This window comes from Passer domesticus, chromosome 1, assembly GCF_036417665.1.
Source record: "Passer domesticus isolate bPasDom1 chromosome 1, bPasDom1.hap1, whole genome shotgun sequence".
In the NCBI taxonomy this organism is placed as follows: domain Eukaryota; kingdom Metazoa; phylum Chordata; class Aves; order Passeriformes; family Passeridae; genus Passer; species Passer domesticus.
Window position 1 is genome coordinate 517,673 of NC_087474.1, and position 21,164 is coordinate 538,836.

General features: G+C 67.7%; 2 protein-coding genes across 3 annotated transcripts; one reads left to right on the forward strand and one right to left on the reverse strand.

Moving 5' to 3' along the window:
• The first annotated feature begins 2,284 nt into the window (after positions 1-2,284).
• NACAD (NAC alpha domain containing) lies at positions 2,285-9,223 on the forward strand. Its single transcript, XM_064413768.1, has 9 exons — positions 2,285-2,926; positions 3,354-6,815; positions 7,054-7,230; positions 7,314-7,402; positions 7,475-7,546; positions 7,804-7,950; positions 8,021-8,152; positions 8,337-8,459; positions 9,084-9,223. Exons 1-9 carry the CDS (start codon positions 2,902-2,904, stop codon positions 9,096-9,098), a joined length of 4,242 nt encoding a protein of 1,413 aa, XP_064269838.1. The 5' UTR covers positions 2,285-2,901; the 3' UTR covers positions 9,099-9,223.
• Positions 9,224-10,040: 817 nt separating this feature from the next.
• On the reverse strand, positions 10,041-20,982 carry CCM2 (CCM2 scaffold protein). 2 transcript variants are annotated; one of them, XM_064411348.1, is made up of 10 exons: positions 20,731-20,982; positions 16,812-16,985; positions 16,468-16,551; positions 15,814-15,997; positions 15,248-15,384; positions 14,382-14,517; positions 13,650-13,707; positions 12,756-12,883; positions 11,696-11,834; positions 10,041-10,992 (listed from the first exon to the last, which is right to left on the reverse strand). In XM_064411348.1, exons 1-10 carry the CDS (start codon positions 20,758-20,760, stop codon positions 10,056-10,058), a joined length of 2,007 nt encoding a protein of 668 aa, XP_064267418.1. In that variant the 5' UTR covers positions 20,761-20,982; the 3' UTR covers positions 10,041-10,055. The 2 variants fall into 2 exon arrangements, with proteins under 2 accessions (XP_064267418.1, XP_064267501.1); XM_064411431.1 differs by having other exon boundaries at positions 10,581-10,992; positions 12,756-12,894.
• Between the last annotated feature and the right edge of the window lie 182 nt (positions 20,983-21,164).

Consider the following 21,164-nt stretch of genomic DNA (forward strand, 5'->3'; position numbering starts at 1 on the left):
TGGTGGCATTGGGGACGGGTGGCATTGGGGTGGGTGACACGGGATGGGACATTGTGTCATTTGGGACGTGACATTGGGGATGGGTGTTGTCGGGGACTTTGGGGTCAGTGGGGGTGGGTGGCATTGGAGACACGTGGCATTGGGGAGGGTTGCCATCAGTGCCAGGTGTCATTGGGACCAGGTGACATCCAGGCTGGGTGGCATCATGGCCAGGTGACATTGGGACTGGGTGACATTGGGGCTCAGTGACACTGGTGCCAGGTGACATGGGAGCCAAGTGACATCCATGGCAGTTGGCATTGGGGTTGAGTGACATTGGGGCTGGGTGACATTGCTGGGTGACATTGCTGGGTGACATTGGGGCTGGGTGACAGCCGGGACAGGTGACATTGGGAATGGGTGACATGGGGCTGGGTGGCATCAGGGTGGGGTGGCAGCGCGTGGGTGGCAGTGGGCTCAGTGCCATCAGTGGCACGTGGCTGTCCCCAGCGCTGTGCCCGGGGCCGCCGGTCTGAGCCGGGATCGGCACCAGGAGCCACCGGCCCTGATTCCCGATTATCCCGGGATTGTCCCGGGATTGTCCCCGGGGGGCGGGGACAGGGCCGGGGCTGGCTGGGGGTGTCTGACGGGGGGGGGGGGGGTCACATCTGACGGGGACAGGGGGGACACACAGGGACGGGGAGACACAGGGGGGCACGCGGGGATGGGGGCGTACACACTGTGACAGAGGGGACACACGGGGGCAGGGAGGGGACACACTGTGACAGAGGGGACACACGGGGACAGGGAGGGGACACACGGTGGCAGGGGGGACACGCGGGCGGGAGCTGCTGAGTCACCGGCCGGGGCCGTGCCTGGCACGGGCAGCGCGGGCACGGCCAGCCCGGGCTGGGGACAATGCCCGCCCTCATCCCCGGGGCTCGGGGACACGCGGGGGGGACACGCCGCTCCCTCCCCGCCCCCACCGCGCAGCCGCTTTGGGGGGGCTCCGCCCTGCCCCCCCAATCCCCGCGGGATGCTCATCCCCCTTGTCTGGAGACAAAGTGGGGGAAACTGAGGCCGGGCCCCGCCCTCGCCCCCCCCGGGCTGATGCAAGCGCTGGGCGGGCCCGGGCCCCCCCGAGCGGCGGCAGCGGCGGGGCCGGGCGGGACGCGGCTCCCGCTGACATCAGCCGCGCCCCCCCGCCCCCGATGCTCCGGAGCCGCCGCCGCGTCCGCCCGAGCGGGGGGAGCGGGGCGGGCCCGGCCGGGGCGAGCCCCGAGCAGCCCCGGGAGCCGCCGGGGGGGCGGCGAGCGCGGCATGGCCGAGGGAGCGCCGGCAGGTGAGCGCACGGCGCGGGGAGCCGGGCGAGGGTGAGGAGGGAGCGAGGAAGAACGGCAGCGGGAACGGGGCGGTGAGGAGGGAGCGGGATGAAGGACGGAGCCGGAAGGATGGAGGACGGAGCGGGAGGATGAGGATGGAGCCGCTGGGATGAAGGACGGGGCAGGGAGGAGGGAGATGCAGAGATGAAAGGAAGAGCGGGAGCCATGGAGGGCTGAGGATGAGGAGGGAGCGGGGATGAAGGACGGAGCAGGGAGGGGTGCAGCATGGGAGGATGAGGAGGGAGCGGAGGGAAGGTGGATCGAGGTGCGGGATGAAGGACAGGGGTGCAGTGATGGAGGACGAGGATGGAGCGGGAGCGATGGGCGACAGAGCAGGGGGGATGAGGATGGAGCGGGAGGATGAGGATGGAGCGGGAGGATGAGGATGGAGAGGGAGGATGAGGATGGAGAGGGTGGATGAGGATGGAGCCGGGGGATGAGGGGCAGAGCGGGAATGACGGAGCCGGGGGATGAGGATGGAGCTGGAGGATGAGGATGGAGAGGGAGGATGAGGATGGAGCCGGGGGATGAGGATGGAGCCGGGGGATGAGGGGCAGAGCGGGAATGACGGAGCCGGGGGATGAGGATGGAGAAGGAGGATGAGGATGGAGCGGGAGCGATGGAAGACAGAGCAGGGGGGATGAGGATGGAGCCGGGGGATGAAGGACGGAGCCGGAGGATGAGGATGGAGCGGGGAAATGAGGATGAGGATGGAGCGGGAGGATGAGGATGGAGCGGGAGGATGAGGATGGAGCGGGAGGACGCGGCCCGGCCGCGGCTCTCGGCAGCCGCCGCCGCCCGGGCTCCGGGCCTGGCACCTCGGGGGGCTCCGGGGGGCACGGGGGCTTTGGGCACCTCGCGGTCCCCAGCGGGGGTCCCCAGCGGGTTGTGCCCCCCGTACTGGGAGGCGCTGCTGGGCCTGGGGGGCTGAGCCTCGCCCCCTCCCCAGCACCACCCCCCCCCACCCAGGGTGGGAAACTGAGGCACGGCCCAAGGTCACCCCGCACCGCCGTCCCCGGGGGCCGCTGTCACGGGCGGGGGGGGCTGGGGACAAACGGGACAAATGGCCGGGGTGACCCGCACCGCCCTGCGGGGCTGGCGACAGCGGGGACGGCAGGGGGACACACGCGGGGTCACCCCGCGCCCCCCCAGAGCCGCGGCTGGGGGTCCCCAAAAGGGGGGAGGGAGGGTCCGCTCTGTGCACAGCGGGGACCCCAAAACAGCCCCGGGGTGCGGGGGGGCCCGGCCGGGCAGGGAATTAACGGGGTCCCGGCAGCCCCCCCCCTTACCGGGCACAGCCCCCCCAAAACAGCCCCGGGGTGCGGGGGGCACAGGACCCCCCCCCAATGAGCCTTTGGGGGGTCCCCAGCACGTGGCGGGGGGGTTGTGCCGGACTGAACCATTCCAGACCGGGGGGGGGGGATCAGCACCTGCCCCGCCCCCTCCCGGCTCCCCCCGCGCCGCCCCGCCCCCTCCCCTTTATAGCGCGGGGGGCGAGGGCCGGGCTGCAGCTGGGGCTGGGGGCGACCGCGCTGCCGCCATGGAGCCGGCCCCGGGGGTCTCAGGTGATGCTGGGGGGCCCAGGGTGGTTTTTGGGGAAGGGGGTGCGCACGGCGGGGCTGAGCCCCCCCAAATGGAGCGCCCCGGGGGGGTGGGGAATAAGGGGGTGCGCCCCCCGCCCCATGGAGGGTCTGGAGGGTCTGGGTTGGGGTCCCGCCTTGGTGCCCCCCCTCAGAGAGGGGTCTGGGGACGGGGCGCTGCTGCTGTGCCCCCACCCCGGTGTCCCCAGGCCTCGAGGGACCCTCCCCCAGGTGCTCTGGGTGGGGGGGACACCAGCGCGCCCCCAGGGCACTGCCCCGGGTGTGCCCCCTGCCCCCGCCACAGGGTGACCCGGGGGGGGCTGTGGCACTCGGGGGTGACCCGGGGGTCCTGTGGCACTCGGGGGTGACCCGGGGGTCCTGTGGCACTCAGGGCCGTCCCCTCTCTCCACAGCCCCCCCGCCGATGCCCGCGACGCCCCCGCCGATGCCGGCCAAGGAGGAGGCTCGCCCCCCGCCCGAGGGGGCCAGCTGTGAGCCCGGCGCCGCCGCCGCCGCCCCCCCCGGCTCGCCGTGCCGGCCCCCCCCGGCCGCGGAGCCGCTGCACACCCGCATCGTGATGGGCGAGGAGACGCGCTGCCCCCCGCCCGAGCCCCGGGCCGCGCCCCCCGTGCCTTGCCCCTTCCCCGCGCCCCCCAAGGAGCCCCCCCCGGGCCGCCCCCCCGCGCTGGACCCCGAGCTCTTCTTCACGGCGCCCTCGACGCCGGTGCGGGCGGGGGGGGCGCGGCCGCCCCCCGAGGAGGCGACGGACGGGGAGAGCGAGGGGCTGGGCTCGCCCCCCACGTCCCCCTCGGGCTCCTACATGACGGCCGAGGGCGGCAGCTGGGGCTCCTCGGGCACGGCCAGCACCTCCCCGTCCTGCTCCCCCAACCTGCCGGCCGAGGCCGAAGGCCTGGGCGAGCCCGAGGGGCTGGGGGGGGCCCTGGGGCTGCCCCCCGGCCTGGGGGACCCCCCGGCCTTCCCCCCGCTGTCCCCCGAGGAGGAGGATGACGATGATGATGAGGATGAGGACGGTCCCTTCGCGCCGGCGGGCTGTGAGGAGGATGAGGATGATGATGATGAGGACGGGCAGACGCCGGAGGAGGATGAGGAGGATGAGGACGAGGGCTCGGGGCTGATCCCCGCGGCGCTGCTCCCGTTCCGCGGCAGTCTCCTCTTCCAGGCCGAGGCCGTGGAGATCTCGCCGCGGGCCGCCCCCGACGAGGAGGAGGAGGAGGATGAAGGCAGCACCTCGGCGTCCTTCCTGCGCTCGCTGTCCGAGAGCTCCATCCCCGAGGGCGGGGACGAGGCCTTCGCCTTCCGCGACGACACCGACGCCTCCTCGGACTCGGCCGCCTACGACGGGGACGAGGACGAGCGGCTCTACGGCAGCGAGCGGCACGCGGGGGACGCGGGGACCCCCCCGGGGGACACGGGGACACCCCCGGGGACCCCCCCGGCCTCCCCCGCGCCGCCCGGCGTGCAGCTGCACCTCCGGGCCGGGTCCCCGTGTCCCCCCCCGGCACCCCCTGGGGGGGACGCGGAGCTGGACGGGGACGCCTTTGTCACCGCCGCGGGGGCGTGGCCCCCGCCCGAGCCCCCCGAGGGGGCGGCGGAAGGTTCTGGAGCAGCGCAGGCACCGTGCCCGGAGTTGGCAGCGCCCAGCCCTGTGCCCCCGGGCCCTGTGCTCTGTGCCAGGGACACCCAGGGCCACCCGCTGGGGGGGACCAACGGGGAGCCCCTGCACGGCCCTGGGGGTGACAGCGACGGTGACAACGAGCTCAGCACCGGGACAGCGGGGAGTGACGGCCACGGCGAGCTGGGGACAGCAGTGACACCCCTGGGTGACATGGACGCTGCGGCCCATGATGTGGTGACACCGGTGACAGCCAGCCTGATGGACTCTGTGCACGCTGGCCTGGTGGCACCAGTGACACCAACCCCACTGGACGGGATGGACACTGCAGCCACCAGCCCGGTGACACCCAGCCCGCCTGGCGAGCCGGACACCGTGGGGACACCGGGGACACCAACCCTGCTGGATGAGCTGGACACCGTGGGGACACCGGGGACACCAACCCCGCTGGATGAGCTGGACACCGTGGGGACAATGGGGACACCAACCCCGCTGAATGAGCCGGACACTGTGGGGACACCGGGGACACCAGCCCTGCTGGATGAGCCGGACGCTGTGGGGACACCGGGGACACCAACCCTGCCTGATGAGCCGGACACCGTGGGGACAATGGGGACACCAACCCCACTGAATGAGCTGGGCACTGTGGCCACCAACGTGGTGACACTGGGGACACCAGCCCTGCCTGATGAGCTGGACACCGTGGGGACAATGGGGACACCAACCCTGCCTGATGAGCCAGACACTGTGGTGACCGAGGTGGTGGCACCAGGGACACCAACCCCGCTGGATGCTGCAGATGTGGTGACAGCCAGCCTGATGGACAGCACGGCCACCAGCCCGGTGGCACCCAGCCCGTCAGATGCTGCAGCCCCTGGTGCCGTGGCACCGGTGACACCAAGCCCACCAGGTGAGCCCGACACCGTGGCCACCAGCCTGGTGACACCAGGGACACCAAGCCCACCACATGAGCCTGACACCGTGGCCACCAGCCTGGTGACACCAATGACACCAAGCTCCCCAGATGAGCTGGACACCGTGCCCATGGACCTGGTGACACCAACCCCACTGGTGACACCGAGCTGCCCAGATGAGCCCGACACTGTGGCCACCAGCCTGGTGACACTGGGGACACCGAGCCCATCACATGAGCTGGATGTCACGGCCACTGACCCGGTGACACCGGTGACACCCAGCCCGCTGGAGAAGATGGAAGCTGTGGACGCTGTCCTGGTGACACCAGTGACACCCACCCTGAAGGATGCTGTGGCCACTGACGTGGTGGCACCAGTGACACCCGCCCTGGTGGCCACTGCGGCCACCAGCCTGGTGACATCGGTGACACCGCCCCCCCTGGATGAGAGTAGTGCTGCGGTGACATCGGTGACACCTGCCCTGACGGACACCACGGACACCGCACGGGTGACATCGGTGACACCGACCCCCCGGGACGACACGGCCACCGTGACCTGTGCTGCGGTGACCCCCGGCCCCCCGGCCGCTGTCCCCGCCCCGTGTCCCCCTGCCCGGGCCGTGTCCCCCGTGGCGCTGGCAGCCGGGGTGGCCCCGTCCCCCGAGTCCCCAGCTGTCCCCCCGTGTCCCCCGGCGCAGGCGACGCTGTCCCAGCCCCCCGGGGATGTCCCTGAGGACGCGGCCACCGAGGATTTGTCCCGCACCGCCGCCAGCTTTGTCACCGTCCCCGAGGGCAGCGCCGGAGGGACCCCCCCGAGCCCCGCCGGGCCCCGCGGGCAGCCCGGGGAGGAGGAGGAGGAGGAGGATGAGGAGGAAGGCTCTGCGCCCCCCTCGCCGCAGTTCACGGCCTCGGAGCGGGAGGTGTTTGTGGGGACCCCCCCGGCCCCCCCCCGAGCCGCTGCCACCACCCGGTGCCTTTGCGGGGCGCGGGGGTGTCACCGCCCCGCTCCGGGGGGCCCCGGGGCCGCAGCCCCCCCGCCCCGCAGGAGCCCCCCGCCCCCCGGCCGGGCCCCGCGCCCCCCGGCCGCGCCGCAGGGGACGCCGATGCCAAAGTCCCCCCGAGCCCCCCCCGCGGCCCCCCCCGAGCGGCAGCGGGACGAGGAGGCCGCGGGGGGGGTCGCAGGCAGCCCCCTGCCCGCCGCGGGGGCTCCCCCCGAGCCCCCCTGCCCTGCGCCCCCCAAACTCAGCCAAGTGCCTCCTCCCGCCGCCCCCAGCCCCCCCGGCCAGGAGCGCCCCCCGGGGCTGCCCCTCTCCAGGAAGCACCTCGAAGGTAAGAGAGCCCCCAGACCCCCGTGCCTGTGGGACTGGGGGGGGCTTGGGGGTCCCTGGGTGCAGCCCCACGGGGGGGTTTGGGGGGCACCACCAGCTCAGCCCCCCCTTGCCATGGGGTGGTGGGACCAGGGTGGGGAGCTGGGGGTGCCTTTGGTGGGTCGGGGGGGTGAGCAGGCGGGGCTGAGCCCCCCGGGGGATTTTGGGGACCCCCCGGCTCAGCCCCTGTGCCCCCGCAGCCCCCCAGGCCTCCCCGCAGAAGGAGCCGGAGCCCCGGGGCCGGGCGGGGGGCCCGGGGCCCGGGGGGGGCCGGGTGCCCCCCCGGGGGTCTCTGCAGTCGGAGTCGAGCTCGTCCAGCGAGGCTGAGGCCCCCCAGCCCCCCCCGGCCCCCCAGCGCTGCCAGCCCAACCACCGAGGTGAGGGGGGGTCCCGTGGGGTGCCCCCGCCTTTGGGGGGCCCGGGAGCCCCTCTAACCCCCCCCCCCCCCTACTTTGTGCAGGGTCCGGGAACGATTCCGAGAGCAACGACGAGTCCATCCCGGAGCTGGAGGAGCCCGAGGGCTCGGAGCTGCCCCCTGCCCAGCCCCAGGTGGGGTCTGGGGGGCTCGGGGGCGGCGGGGACCCCCGGGCTGTGGGGGCCCCGCTGACCCCGCTGTCGCAGGTGCCCCTGGGGCCCGGGGAGGAGCCGCTGAGCAAGGCCAAGCAGAGCCGCAGCGAGAAGAAGGCCCGCAAGGTGGGTGGGGGTCCCACCCCGGGGGTGCCCCTGGGGCCGGGGGTCCCGTCCCAGGTTTGGGGAGCGGGGTCAGTCCTGGGGGGTGCAGGGGCAGCCCTCACTCTGGGCTGGGATTTGGGGGTCCCCACCGTGGGTTGGGGGCCATGCTGAGGGCAGCACCCCAGCTCTGGCTCCCTGCTGCCCCGGGGTTTGGGGGGCTGCGGGGGCCGTGTCCCCCCGGGTGGGGGCTCACGCGGGGCTCGCTCGGTGCCCCCCAGGCCATGTCCAAGCTGGGGCTGCGGCAGATCCACGGCGTCACGCGCATCACCATCCGCAAGTCCAAGAACATCCTGTTCGTCATCTCCAAGCCCGACGTCTTCAAGAGCCCCGCGTCCGACATCTACATCGTCTTTGGGGAGGCCAAGGTGGGCTCGGGGGGCTCGGGGGGGCGGCTCCCGGCCCGGGGGGGCTCTGCTGACCCCGTGTTGCCCCCAGATCGAGGACCTGTCCCAGCAAGTGCACAAGGCGGCGGCCGAGAAGTTCAAGGTGCCCCTGGAGCACTCGGCGCTGGTGACCGACGCTGCTCCCGCCCTGGCCATCAAGGAGGAGAGCGAGGAGGAGGAGGAGGTGAGGGTGGGGGGCTCCGAGCCCCCCCGGGGGTGCCATGGGGGGGTGCCAGCGCTGTGACCCCAGGGATGGAGGGGCAGATGTGGAGCTGGGGATGGCTGGGAGGGTGCAGGGTGCCTGTGGTGCCCAGGGCCGGGTCTGTGCCCCATGGGGGGGGTCTCACAGCGCTGTGCCCCCTCCCCAGGTGGATGAGACGGGGCTGGAGGTGCGGGACATCGAGCTGGTGATGGCCCAGGCCAACGTGTCCCGGCCCAAGGCCGTGCGGGCCCTGCGGCACAACAACAACGACATCGTCAACGCCATCATGGTGAGTGGGGGGTTAGACCCCCCCTTTTCCCGGGGGGAGCTGGGGCTGAGACCCCCCCCCTTTTCCCGGGGGGAGCTGGGGCTGAGACCCCCCCCCCCTTTTCCCGGGGGGAGCTGGGGCTGAGACCCCCCCCCCTTTTCCCGGGGGGAGCTGGGGCTGAGACCCCCCCCTTTTCCCGGGGGGAATTTGGGTCTGAACCTGCCCCCCTTTTCACAGCAGGAATTGGGGCTGTGACCCCCCCTTACTTTTTCCCGGGGGGAACTGGGGGTGAGCCCCCCCTTTTCCCAGGGGGAACTGAGGTTGACATCCCCCCCCCCCCCCCCACTTTTCACAGTGGGAACTGGGGGTGAACCCCCCCAACCCTTTTCCCAGGGGTATTGGGGCTGAGACCACCCCTCTTTTCCCAGCGGGAATTGGGGCTGTGACCCTTCCTTTTCCTGGGGGAATTGGGGCTGAACCCCCCCTTTTCACAGCGGGAATTGGGGCTGAGGAACCCCCCCTTTTCCCAAGGGCAATTGGGGCTGAACCCTTCCTTTTTCCAGGGGGTAACTGGGGCTGAGAGCCCCCCTTTCCCAGCAGGAACTGGGGGTGACCCCGGCGTTCCTGCCTCTGCTCTCTCCACAGGAACTGACCATGTAGCAGCTGGGGGTGTCCTGGCCCCCTGTAGAGATGCACAGACCCCCCCAGAGCCTTCCTCCTGCCCCCCACCCTCCTCCCGGCCCCTGGACTGCTCAATAAAGGCCTCCTGCACCCCTTGGATCGCACCTCGCCTCCCAGGCCTGGTTTGGGGAGCCTGGGGAGCCCCTTTTCCACCCGTGGGCTGGGGGGGCAGCACCTGGGGGTGTGACTGGGATGGGGGGGTGGAAGGACAGGTTCTGGGGAGGGGCAGCACCCCGGGGTGCTCCCAGCACTGCTGGGGGTCAGGGACACCCTCCCCTCCAGATCTGGGGTGTGGCAGAGCCCTGGGATGGGAGTGAGGCGCCCGAGCTCCAAGGGCTGGGGAGGGAGGGACCCCAAACCCCCCCGGGAGTCTCGGGGAGCTCTCCTGCTCTCCATCTCCTTGGGCTGGAAGGGGAAAGGCTGCAGGAGGGGACACTTTGTGTCCCCCAGGTGAGCCCCTGGAGGGGCCCCAGCCCCTGGGACACCTGAATTCCAGAGGGAGGAGGGGTTGGGATACCCCTGGAAAGGAGGGGGGGGTCACCAGTGGGGTCACGGCGTGGGGGGACACCCCAGGGTGGGCAGGGTGAGGGGCAGAGCTGGGTGCAGAGGGGTTTGGGGGGCACTGGGGGGATTTGGGGCCGAGGCCTCTGGAATGTGCTGGCTCCCCAAAGTGCTGAGTCAGCGCCCGGCTCCCCAAAGTGCTGAGTCAGCACCTGGCTCCAGAGGGGGGAGCAGCAGCCAGAGCCCCCGGGTGTGGCTGTGGGGCAATGGCACCTCCCAGGCCCGGCTGGGGACCCCACTCAGGCACGGAGCCCCCCACAACCAGGGGATGCAGACAAAGGGGGCTCTGGGGGTCCTGTCCCCAGCAGGACCCCAGGGTGGGTGAGGAGGGGGGCGGCGACAGGGGGGAATCCCAGAGTGGGGCAGCTGCAATGTTCAGGAATGCTCCAATACCATGGATGAGAGGGTGAAAAATTCACATTGTGGTAGAACTTCATTTGGGGGGGGGCAGTTCTGGGGGACCCAGCTGTGCAAACTGTAAACTGGGGGGAGCAGATCCAGCCCCTTGGGAACAGATCCAACACTCAGGACATCCCTCAGGAGCAGATCTGTCCCTCTGGGAGGGGATCTGCCCCCAAAATCCAAACCCAGGTCTGTCCCCCATGTCCCAGCTGGAGCCCCTGGAGCTGTCAGTGAGGCTGGGGCAGTGCAGACCCCCCACATCCCACACTGGGGCTCTGGGCTCCCTCCAGGGCCAGCTCCACGTTCCAGGACCTCCACGAGGGCACAGGCTGCTGTTCTTGGGCCCCTCCGAGGGCAGATCCATGGTCCGTGTCCCCTCCAGGGGCAGCTCAGTGTCCTGGATCCCCCCCCGAGGGCAGCTCCCTGTTTTGGGAGGCAGCTCCATGTCCTGGGATCACCCTGGGACCGGCTGCACGCTCCATGTCCCCACGGGGGGCAGCCCAGGGGTGCCTCTGTGTCCCCCAGGGTGGCCCTGTCCCCCAGGGTGGCCCTGTCCCCCAGGGTGGCCCTGTGCCGGGTGCCCCCGGGGGCAGCCCCCCGCTCCTGGCGGGCGCGGCCGCGGCTCCGGCGCTCCGTCAGGACGAGTCCCGGTCCAGGCTGCAGCCCAGGGCCTCGATGTCGCTGCTGATGTGGGAGATCATCCTGTCCCACTCGTCCTCCTCGGAGGGCACGGACTGCTCGTCGGAGCTGCCGGCGGCGCCGGTGCCGTTGGCGGCCGCGGCGGCGCCCAGCGAGCGCCGGTAGCGCCCGAAGCTGTCGGTGATGATGCCGCGGCCGTCCTTCACCCCGATGGTCTCCAGGAAGTTCTCGAAGTGCTGGCTGTCCTTCTCGGGGATGAAGGGACGCAGGCCTGTGACAGGGACACGGTGAGTGCCGGGACAGGGATCTGGGGTTCCTCACCGGGGCCATTCCCACACCTGGGAGCCTCCAGGGTGCCCCGTGCACTCACACCAGCCACTGCTCACTGGGGGCAAAATCCAGCTCAAGCAGGGATTGTCTGACCTCCAAACGATCTAATTCCTCACCCAGCACCTTGCTGGGCTTTGCTGAGCTTATCCCAATAATTGGGTCCATCGGGGACATCTGTCCTGTCCCCTCAGTGTCCCCACTGCTCCTGTTCTGTGGGCATTTTAAATTCGTGTCTCCTTTCCCTTGGATGTGAGGCCCCAGGTGCAGTCAGACACTGCTCCTGCCCTGGGAGGATTCTGTGTTCCTGACCTGCTTTCCTAGGATATCAGAGGCTGGGGTGTTTGAGAATCCCTGGGCTGGAGAAGGTTTCCTGGCCTGGAGATTTCAAATCTGAATTAAATTCCCTGGCTCTGGAGGAGGTTTCTAGGTTTGGGAGAGAGTCTTGGCTCTGGAGGAGTTCCCAGGTGCTTCACAGGCAGGTGGGAGCAGGAACAGCTCAGAGCAGAGCCTGAGGCTGTGGGATGAGCTGGGCTGGATGGCCCAGCTGCCCTCAGCACTGAGCAGTCTCCACAGGAGAGGGATTGGGACGTTTCTCCTCCGGTGGTGGCACCCCGAGGCCCCCCTGCACCCCACCCCACGCTCACCCAGGAGCAGGAACTTCCTGCTGTCCCCGTAGAGCTGCTTGAGGTTGATGCAGAACTCGTGGATGGAGGCCCCGTTGCGGTACTCGTGCAGCAGCATGGCAAACTGCTGGATCTCCTGCGACGACAGCTTCGTGCGCAGCTGCGGGACACACGGCCCTCGTGGCACCCGGCACGGCGCTGGGAGCCCAGGAACTGGGCAGGGGGAGCCCAGGAACTGGGCAGGGGGAGCCCAGGAAGCCAGCACGGGGCTGGGAGCCCAGGAACTGGGCAGGGGGAGCCCAGGAACTGGGCAGGGGGAGCCCAGGAAGCCAGCACGGGGCTGGGAGCCCAGGAACTGGGCAGGGGGAGCCCAGGAACTGGGCAGGGGGAGCCCAGGAACCCAGCACGGGGCTGGGAGCCCAGGAACTGGGCAGGGGGAGCCCAGGAACCCCAGGGGAAAGCAGGGCTGAGCTGTGGGGTGACTTGGACTGGGACTGTTGGAGCCTTGGGGCATGAGGGGAGTTGGATGCTGGGAAAGGGTGAGAGGGATGCTCCAGAGCCCAGAGGTGGCCCTGGAGCTGCTGCAGGGCTGGAGCCAGGCTGGGAGAGCTGGGAATGTTCCCCTGGAGAGGAGAAGCTCCAGGGAGAGCTCAGAGCCCTTCCAGGGCCTGAAGGGGCTCCAGGAGAGCTGGAGAGGGACTGGGGACAAGGATGGAGGGACAGGACACAGGGAATGGCTCCCAATGGAAAAGTGGGAATTTAAATTGGATACTGGGATGAAATTCTTGGCTGGGAGGGTAGTGAGGGGCTGGAATGGATTTCCCAGAGCAGCTGTGGCTGCCCCTGGATCCCTGGCAGTGCCCCAGGCCAGGTTGGACAGGGCTGGGAGCAGCCTGGGACAGTGGGAGGTGTCCCTGCCACGGCAGGGGTGGGATGGGATCATCCTTACAGCCCCCTCCCACCCAAACCCTCCCATGAGCCCACAACCAGGCCCTCCAAGGCCAGTCTGGCTGGGAAGGAGGAGGACGAGCTGCTCCTCCAGCCCTGTGCCTGCCCCCAAATCCCACACCCCAAGTCCCACCGTCATCATGTAGTCCTGCAGCAGCTCGGTGGCCGTGGTGCTGAGCTCGCTCTCGCTGGCCGTGGTGACGTGTGGGGACGGGCGTGCTGACAAGGAGGAGGGGGACACGTCCCCTGCCTCCAGCGTGTCTGCAAAGGAACTGACCCCAGCACGGCTCAGCTCTCCTTGGGGTGCCCGGGGACGTGCTGCTGGGATTTTGGGTGCTTTGGCCAGGGCTCTGATCCCTGGGGTGCCCAGGGACTGGCTGCTGGGATTTTGGGTGCTTTGGCCAGGGCTCTGCTCCTTGGGGTGCCTCCCAACCCAGGGTATTCCATGATTCTGGAACCCCCAGCTCCTGAGGGCACCCCAAGGCTCCCAGGGAACTGAACACTGCTTTGGTGACAGTGACAATGAAGCCCTCTGTGGGGAATTATCCCTCTGGCTGCTTCCTCACTGGGAGCAACACAGGGATGAGCTGTGGAAAAATCCCCATGCTCCATACCTTGGGTTTAAATGTGCAATTTTCAGTAAGGCTCCTAATTCCTCCCTGTTAAACATTCCTAGGGTATCCCTCTATGCTGGCTACTCCAAGAGCATCCCTCTATGTTACCCAGTGGTTTGTGTGTGAGGATTTCATCCCACAAACACTGCTGCTGTTTCCAGGAGGGAGAAGCTTCCCCAATAACAAGCTCCTGGGGAGAACCCTGCTCAGAGCTGCAGCTGGTGGCCCTGCACCGTGCTGACACAGGGACTGCTCGCTGTGGATGGGACTCCTGGAATGCTGAGGGCAGACAATCCAGGCCTGGACAGGGTCAGTGCCACCCCCCGGGGCCTGGCGGGCTCAGTGAGCCCCCCGGGGTGCTGGTGGCAGCAGCCCCGGGTTAATCCCAGCTCCAGGGGCCAAGCTTCACTCACAAAGTGCTGGCATCCGCCTCGAAGGGCTCCTTCACGTCCACCTTGGTGGAGGAGTCATCTGCAGGGAAAAATGGGGGAGATGGAAGGTGAGAGGCACAAACTCGGTGTCCTCCCAAGCCAGGAGGGACACCAAGTGATTCCTGACTTGGCTGGAAGGGAGAGGCTGGGAATGAGTGACCAGGTAAGAGGAAACGGCCTCAGGCTGTGCCAGGGGAGGTTCAGGCTGGGTCTTGGAAAGATTCCTTCATGGAAAGGGCACTCAGGCATTGGAACAGGATGCACAGGGAGGGGTGGAGTCCCCACCCTGTGGATGTGGCACTGGGGACACGGTCAGTGCTGGCCTTGGCAGTGCTGGGGGCTGGGCGGGCTCAGGGGTTCCTGAGGCTTTCCTGGCCCCAAGCACTCCCAGCTGAGGCTCTGTGTGTCCCCAGGCAGGGGCTGGGAGGTTCCCGAGGCTTTCTCAGCCCCAACCACTCCCAGCTGAGGCTCTGTGTGTCCCCAGGGAGGTTCCTGAGGCTTTCCCAACCTCATCCACTCCTGTCTGTGCCTGTGTGTCCCCAGGCAGGGGCTGGGGGTTCCTGAGGCTCTCCCAACCCCAAGCACTCCTGGCTGTGGCTGTGTGTGTCCCCAGGGGGTTCCTGAGGCTCTCCCAGCCCCAGGCACTCCCGGCTGTGCCTCTGTGTGTCCCCAGGGGGTTCTGAGGCTCTCCCACCCCAGCAGGGGCACACGCACCGCTGTGCAGGGACAGGTGCCGCGTGGGCGTCGAGGCGCCGTCGAAGATGGCGCGGTCCAGGAAGTCGATGGTGGACTCGGTGTAGACGATCTGGAAGACCTGGCTGAGCAGGGAGCACAGCTCCTCAGCACCCACCTGGGAAGGAGCAGGGAGCTGTGCCAGAGCCCACGCAGGGACAGCCCCCGTCCCTTGGGCTCTGTGGGATGGGTGTTGGCCCCCACGGGGCCAGGGAAGGCACAGAGCCCAGCCCGTCCCCTCCCAGCATCCCTGCCCTCTCCCAGCCAGCAGCAGGAGCTGGGATGCTGCAGCACCAACCCAGGAGCCCCCCACGTTCTGTGCTGAGGCTCCTCCATGCAGCTCCCTGGCATTTTGGCTCATCCCAGAGCTGGGAATGAGGGGAGTGAAGCTCTGCCCTCAGTGGAGATCAGAGAGGCTGAGACTGGAATCCCTGCATCCAGACACTGGATGAAACAAATTCCCAGGTCAGCACAGGGAAAACACCCCCATCAGCAAAACCCCATTGTGGGACTGTCCTCGTGGATTCTGTGCTGCTGCAGAAGCCTCTGGTGACAGGGACCGAGGGAAACACTCTGGAGACCCTCTTGTGTCCCAGGGTTGGCACAGGGATCAGGAGTCCTTCCCCAAGTGTTCCAGCAATGCCCAACCACACCTGGCATCCCTAAATCCCCGTCCCACGAGGTGTGAGAGCAGGGAAGGAGCCAGACACACCACAGCACTCGGCCACTGTGGAGTCTGTGGCTCCACCACTGCCATGCTCAGAGAGGCAGAGCCCTCCCAGGGCTCCCGGTGACCCGGAGGCCGGGCTGGGCACTGCCAGGGCTCCGTGGAGCAGGGGCAGCCATACCTTGCTCTCCGTGGCCAGGACCACCAGGCAGCAGGACTCCAGGGGCCCCCCTGCGCTCTCCGACAGCGAGCCCGACGTCAGCGCCTTGGAGCTCTCTGCACACAGGCTCTGGCTCGGAGAGATCCCGGGATCCTGGGCTGAGGGGAGACCCGGGGTGAGCAAAGGGAGGGCAGGGGAAGGAGCCCTGCAGCTGAGGAAGAGCCCTGAAGCAGAATGGGATAAGCCTCCAGTTTGGAGCTGGTTTTGACAGTTGTCTGGGTGTTTTCACAGCTCAGAACTCCATCACCAGATTTCCAGCCCCTGAGGTGTTTATTCCTTTATTCCACAGCCTATCTATGAGGTTTGTACCCAGATAAATCCCTGGCTCAGCCCCCTGTTCCCAAACCATGCAGGTGTGACATGCACGGAGCTGCACAGGACAAGGAACGAGGTGTCACAGAACCCTCATGGAATGCTTCGGGTTGGAGAGACCTTGAGGACCCCCATGCCCTGCCATGGGCAGGGACATCTCCCTGTGTCCCAGGTGGCCCCAGGAGGACAAGCCCAGCTCCATGGCCACAGCTCACCTGTCTTGAGCACCACGAGGTGCGCGGAGTCGTCCCGGATGTAGGAGACGGAGGCGATGTCGTGGATGGGCACCCTGAGGATCAGGTCCTCCCCGTCCCTCCACACCAGCTTGATGTTGTAGGCAGAGAGGCTGATGACGGCGTCGTGCTCTGGGCTCAGCTGCCCCGGCAGCTGGTGGGCTCTCTGGAACACAGGGATTCACAGGGATTTACTCACGGAATGGCTGGGGCTGGGAGGAGCTGAAGGATCACCCAGCTCCACTACCACCTTCTGCTATCCAGGCTGCTCCCCATCCGACCTGGCCTGGGACACTTCCAGGGATGGGGCCATTTCTATGGAAATCCACTCCAGAGGTGTTTCCCCTTTGGGACCAGCCTTCCCTCCCACCACGGAGCAGCAGGAGGGGGGAGCAGCAGGACGGGGGAGCAGCAGCAGCAGGACGGGGGAGCAGCAGCAGCAGGACGGGGGAGCAGCAGCAGCAGGACGGGGGGAGCAGCAGCAGGACTGGGGAGCAGCAGGATGGGGAGCAGCAGGACGGGGGAGCAGCAGGATGGGGAGCAGCAGGACGGGGAGCAGCAGCTGGCCCAGCCCCGAGGAGGCTCTGTGAGCCTGGGTCTGTGCTGCTGGGGGAGCCCAGAGCACTGAGCGCTCACCTTGGCGTTGTCGATCAAGTGCAGGATCTCCGTGCGGCTGGACGGGTTCAGGTACCCCGGGATGGAGGTGAGCTGCCCTAAATACTGGGAGAGAACAGCCAAACCATTACCACAGCACGGACACCACCCTGGACAGGGCAGGATGAGCCATGGAGACGCTCCAAGGAAAACTGGAGGTGGGTGAGAGGTGGGGGTGCTCTAAAAGAAGCTCCACAGAAACCTCAGGGCCCCTTCCAGCGCCTAAGGAGCTGCAGCAGAGCTGGAGAGGAGCTCTGGACGAGGGGGAATGGGCTCCCAGTGCCAGCTGGGACTCGGGGAAGGAGCTCCCCGGGCCCTGTGGGTACCTTGACCTCCTTCTCGATGTAGTCGTGCAGCAGCAGGTCGGGCTCCACGCGGTCGGGCAGCGCCACCAGCACGGTGTGCAGCGGCCGCCGCTCCGTCACCTTCTCCTGAGCCTTCTTGTCCCGGCCCTTCTCCCCCTTCAGGAACACGCGCTTGAACGGGGACACGATTCCAGGCTGCCAGAGGAACAGACCGGGGTGGGAACGGGGCTGGCACTGGCACGGGGGGCCTGCAGCCCCTCCTGCCCGGCGACCCTCAGTGCCATCCTGCTGCTTCTGCCTGGTTTGGAGCCACAAATCCATGGATTTCCAGAGAAAACCCTTCTCCCGGGACACAATGCAGTGCTGAACGTTCCCACTACCAAAACATGGTGGTTTCCCCCCAAAGGCACAGTGCTCAACCTTCCAGGTAAGAGAAATCCAACTGTTGTGTGTAACAACAACGTACTCCAGGTGAGCAGCACATCCAGAGGGATTCTCCATGGTTTTGTACCTGCCTGAGGATCTGATGGGGCAACTCCACAAGGAATGCCAAAAAACAGGCAGGAGTGCTCCAAGGAGACCCCAAACAATGAGAAAATCACCCAGGAAGTGGATTGATTGCCCTGGGAAAAATGGGAAATTGCAAACCCTGCAGTGCCAGGTTTGGAAAACCACACACAGCTGTCCTTTGGCATGGCAATGCCATGTGGATCTCCCCGAGCTGGATAAATGACTGGGAACACCCCCACACTGCTCCAACTCCAGCTCTCCCAGGGGAAGTGGGTGTTTGGAGCAGACAGACCCACGGCTGGATCTCGGAACTCCTCGCACATGTGACTCCAGTGTCCCACTCCCTGGTGGCCTCTGCTTCCCACGCCTCAGGACAACCACATCCTGGCTTTCCTGATCATCAGGGGCAAGGAAAGGAATGTGGGATCTGAAGGGGCAGAGAACAGGCTTCCAGAGGTGGATTAATTAATTATAAAGCAAGGAAAAGCTCCTGGGACAAGGGGAATTACCAGCTCACAAGGAAACACAAGGACATTGGGGACAGCCTGGCCTGGAAAAGCATCCCCTGCATCAGGGAGACAGAAGTGAAGGGATCTCACAGGACAGGGAGGAGAGGAAAGGCTCCACAGCCCCGCCTCGGGAGCAGCAGTGTGGGTTTTTGGGGAGCCCCCAGGAGAAGGGCCGGATGATCCTCGAGCAGGATGTTCCCTCATCCTGCCGAGGGGCTGGGGCTCTGAGGAGAAGGGAACCCTGGACACAACAGGTCAGTTAACCAAGAACTGAGACTGGGGGACTCTGCAGCTTTGGGATGCCCCATGCGAAATCCTGCCTGCCAGGCTAAGGCTGCAGCTCCACAGGAACCCTTCAGAACCCAGAGCAGGGCAGGAACTGCTGCTGGGACCGAGGCCGTACCCAGGCACTTCCCCTTTCACCAGGCAGGACCCAGACCCACCCCAGCCCACAGAAACCCTTTTTCCTGCAGGCATGGCTGCATCCCCACGGCTGGGGTGATCCCGTGCCCCCCTGGCTGTCCTGGGCAGGACGTGGGGACCCCAAACCCCGGGGGGGCACCTCGGGCTGTGACGCAGCCTGAAACAGCTCCAGCTCTCGGGAAAAGCCAATCCCAGCACCCACCTCGTCCTCCATGGGCTCCCCAGGAGAGCAGAGCTCCGTGCAGGGGGCTGTGGGCAGCAGGGAATGCTCTCCTGCTTTTGGGGTGCCGCGGTCGAGGCGCTGGGGGCCAGGAAGTGCCAGGGCAGAGCTTCCTCCGTGCCACGTGACAGACTGAGCTGGGAGGGACCCACGAGCCCAGCCCCTGCTCCCCCAAACCCTGCAGCCACCCCGTCCTGCACCCCCTGCACGGCCCCGGCCAGCAGGGAGCCTGAGCCCTGCTTTCCCTTGTCCCCACACCCAGTGGGATCCCAGGAGCTGCTGCCAGAGCCTTCCCCAATCCTAAAGCTCCCACAGCCCCCTGAGGCCATGGCTGTACAGCTCTGGGTGCCCCTGCAGCCCTGGCAGCGCCCAAGCCAGGCTGGACAGGGCTGGGACAGTGGGAGCTCCACCCCAATTCCCAATCTCCCAGCCCATCCACGCTCCCCCTGCATCCCACAGCATGGACACTCCAAAATCCACTTCATCCCAAGGGGCAGAGGGGCTCCAGCTCCTGGTGCTGCTGCATCTGGGGCAGCTCTGCGCTGGGGTCTCACCCGAGGGGCAGAATCCTCCTTTCCTGCTGCCCACGCTGGGGATCAGCCCAGGCACAGGGCTGGGTATTTGGGATATCAAAGGAATTTCAAGGATTTCCCCCAAAGCTGCAACTCCAAGCTCAGCCACTCCCCGTTTCAGGAGGGAAATGCTGCACCTCAGCTCCCCAGGGCAGCCCGAGCTGGAAAAGCTGGGAGTTTCACACCAACAGCTGCCTGCACAGGCAGTTCCCCAGGGAACCCTGCAAGCTCTGGATCCCCGGCCTGGAATGTGCAGTCAGACTGCAGGGAGATCACTCCCAGAAAATTCACCTCCTCCCACCCTCCTTCCTGGGAACAGCAGGCTGGGAGCACCCTCCTCACCTGGCTCCAGGTGTGCCAGCAGCCCCGGGCAGAACTGCTGGGGGAATCCTGCCTCCAGAACTCGGGGAGATGGGATTTCACCCCAGCACTGCTCCCCCTTCCCCCTGGGACAGCCAGCGAGGAATGCCAGGGCTCCAGGTTAAACCAGCTCGGATTTTATCCAAAGCCAGGCTGGGATTTTCCTCCTCATCCCCAGCAGAGCTGCCCTGACTCCCTCTGGGGAGCTCAAGGCCTCCAGCTGAGCTCAGAGCACTGCTGGGCTGCTCCAGGCTGGGAGAAGAGTCCTCCCTGCAGCTGGAACCCCTGAGCACGGCAGGATCGATCTTCCCCTCTCCAGAGCCAGGGTCCAGGCTAAGGGTGAGCCACAGGCAGCAGCTCCAGGGCTTCACTGGGAAAACCATGGAAAACTCACTCCAAGGGAGCTCCACGGGGCCAGGAGCAGCTGAGGAGGGGCCACAGCCCAGGCACGGCCAGGGGCTCCAGAGGGAAGGGGAGGGGACAGGAGTGGGAGCTGCCCTGGGCCAGGGCCCCAGGAGGCTCTGGGGACCAGGGGGGAATGTCCAGGGGTGACTGATTATCCAGGGGGAATTATCCAGGTGGGAATGTCCAGGTGGGATTATCCAGGTGGGATAACAGGGTCAGGGGCCCAGCCCAGCGTGTCCTGGGGAAGGGAGGAGGGAGAAGGGAGGAGGGAAGGATCCAGACCCTCCCAGGGCCAGGAGAGGCAGCGGGGTGCCCACCTGGGCTGTGCCCAAACCCCCTGCAGCCCTGGCAGCTCCTCCTTGCCAAGAGCAGGCCCACCCTGGCTCAGGTGAACAATTCCTCGGGGCTTTCATCCCCAACCTGACTGTCGGGGGAGCCTGGAGGGCAGCTCCCAAACGATCCCACCCAGGCACCTGCTGCCGCCTCGGGGCTCCCAAAACCCCCATTCCCCCCAAAGCTGGGCTCAGCTCCCCCTCCAGCCCCAGGAGTGCAGAGCAGCCCTGGCCGAGCCTCTCCCCAGGACACAGAAATGGGCTGGAAGGAGGGAGATCGGGGCACGGCCGAGGCACAAATTATAGATGGGTGAATTCAATTAATCCGCATCTGTAATAACTTCGATTAGCAAACTCCTAAGCCAATCGCTCCATAACTAACAACCCCATCAATTAACGACCTTCTCCAGGCCCTCAGTCACGGCGGGAGGGTCCGGCCTGGGGGCTCTGGGGCAGGGATGAGGGCAGGCTGTCCCGGGAAGGATCAGCCGGTGACCCCCGGGACGGGACCGGGCACGGCCGGGGGGCTCGGGCCCGCCCGGGCGGAGCCAGCCCCGGGGCTCACAGCGGCAGCCCGGCCGCCCCTCGGCCGCGGGCCCCCGCTCTCACCTTCTTGCCCTTCTTGCCCTCCTCCTCCATGGCTCCGGCGGCGGCCCGGGCCCCCCCCGGGGCATCCCGGCCCGGGTGAGGGGCGGGGCCTCAACGCGCGGCGGCAGCGGCCATGGCCCGCCCTGTTCCCGCTCCAGCCCCGCCTCCCGCTCCTGTTGCCGATCCCGGTCTCTGTCCCGGTCCCGGCGCCGCCTCAGCGCCCGCGGCTCGGTCCCGCCGCCATCTTGGGCGGCGCCTTCCCGTGACGTCATCGCCCCGCCGCCGCCGGGGGGGGAGACGAGCGCAGTGCGCCTGCGCCAAACGGTCGGAAAAACGAGCCACGCCCACCGCAAAACCAGGCCCTCAGACGGTGAACACCGCTGGCCACGCCCATCTCAGTGAGACCACGCCCACACCCCGCCCTCATTGTGATGGCATATTGGGACCACACACCC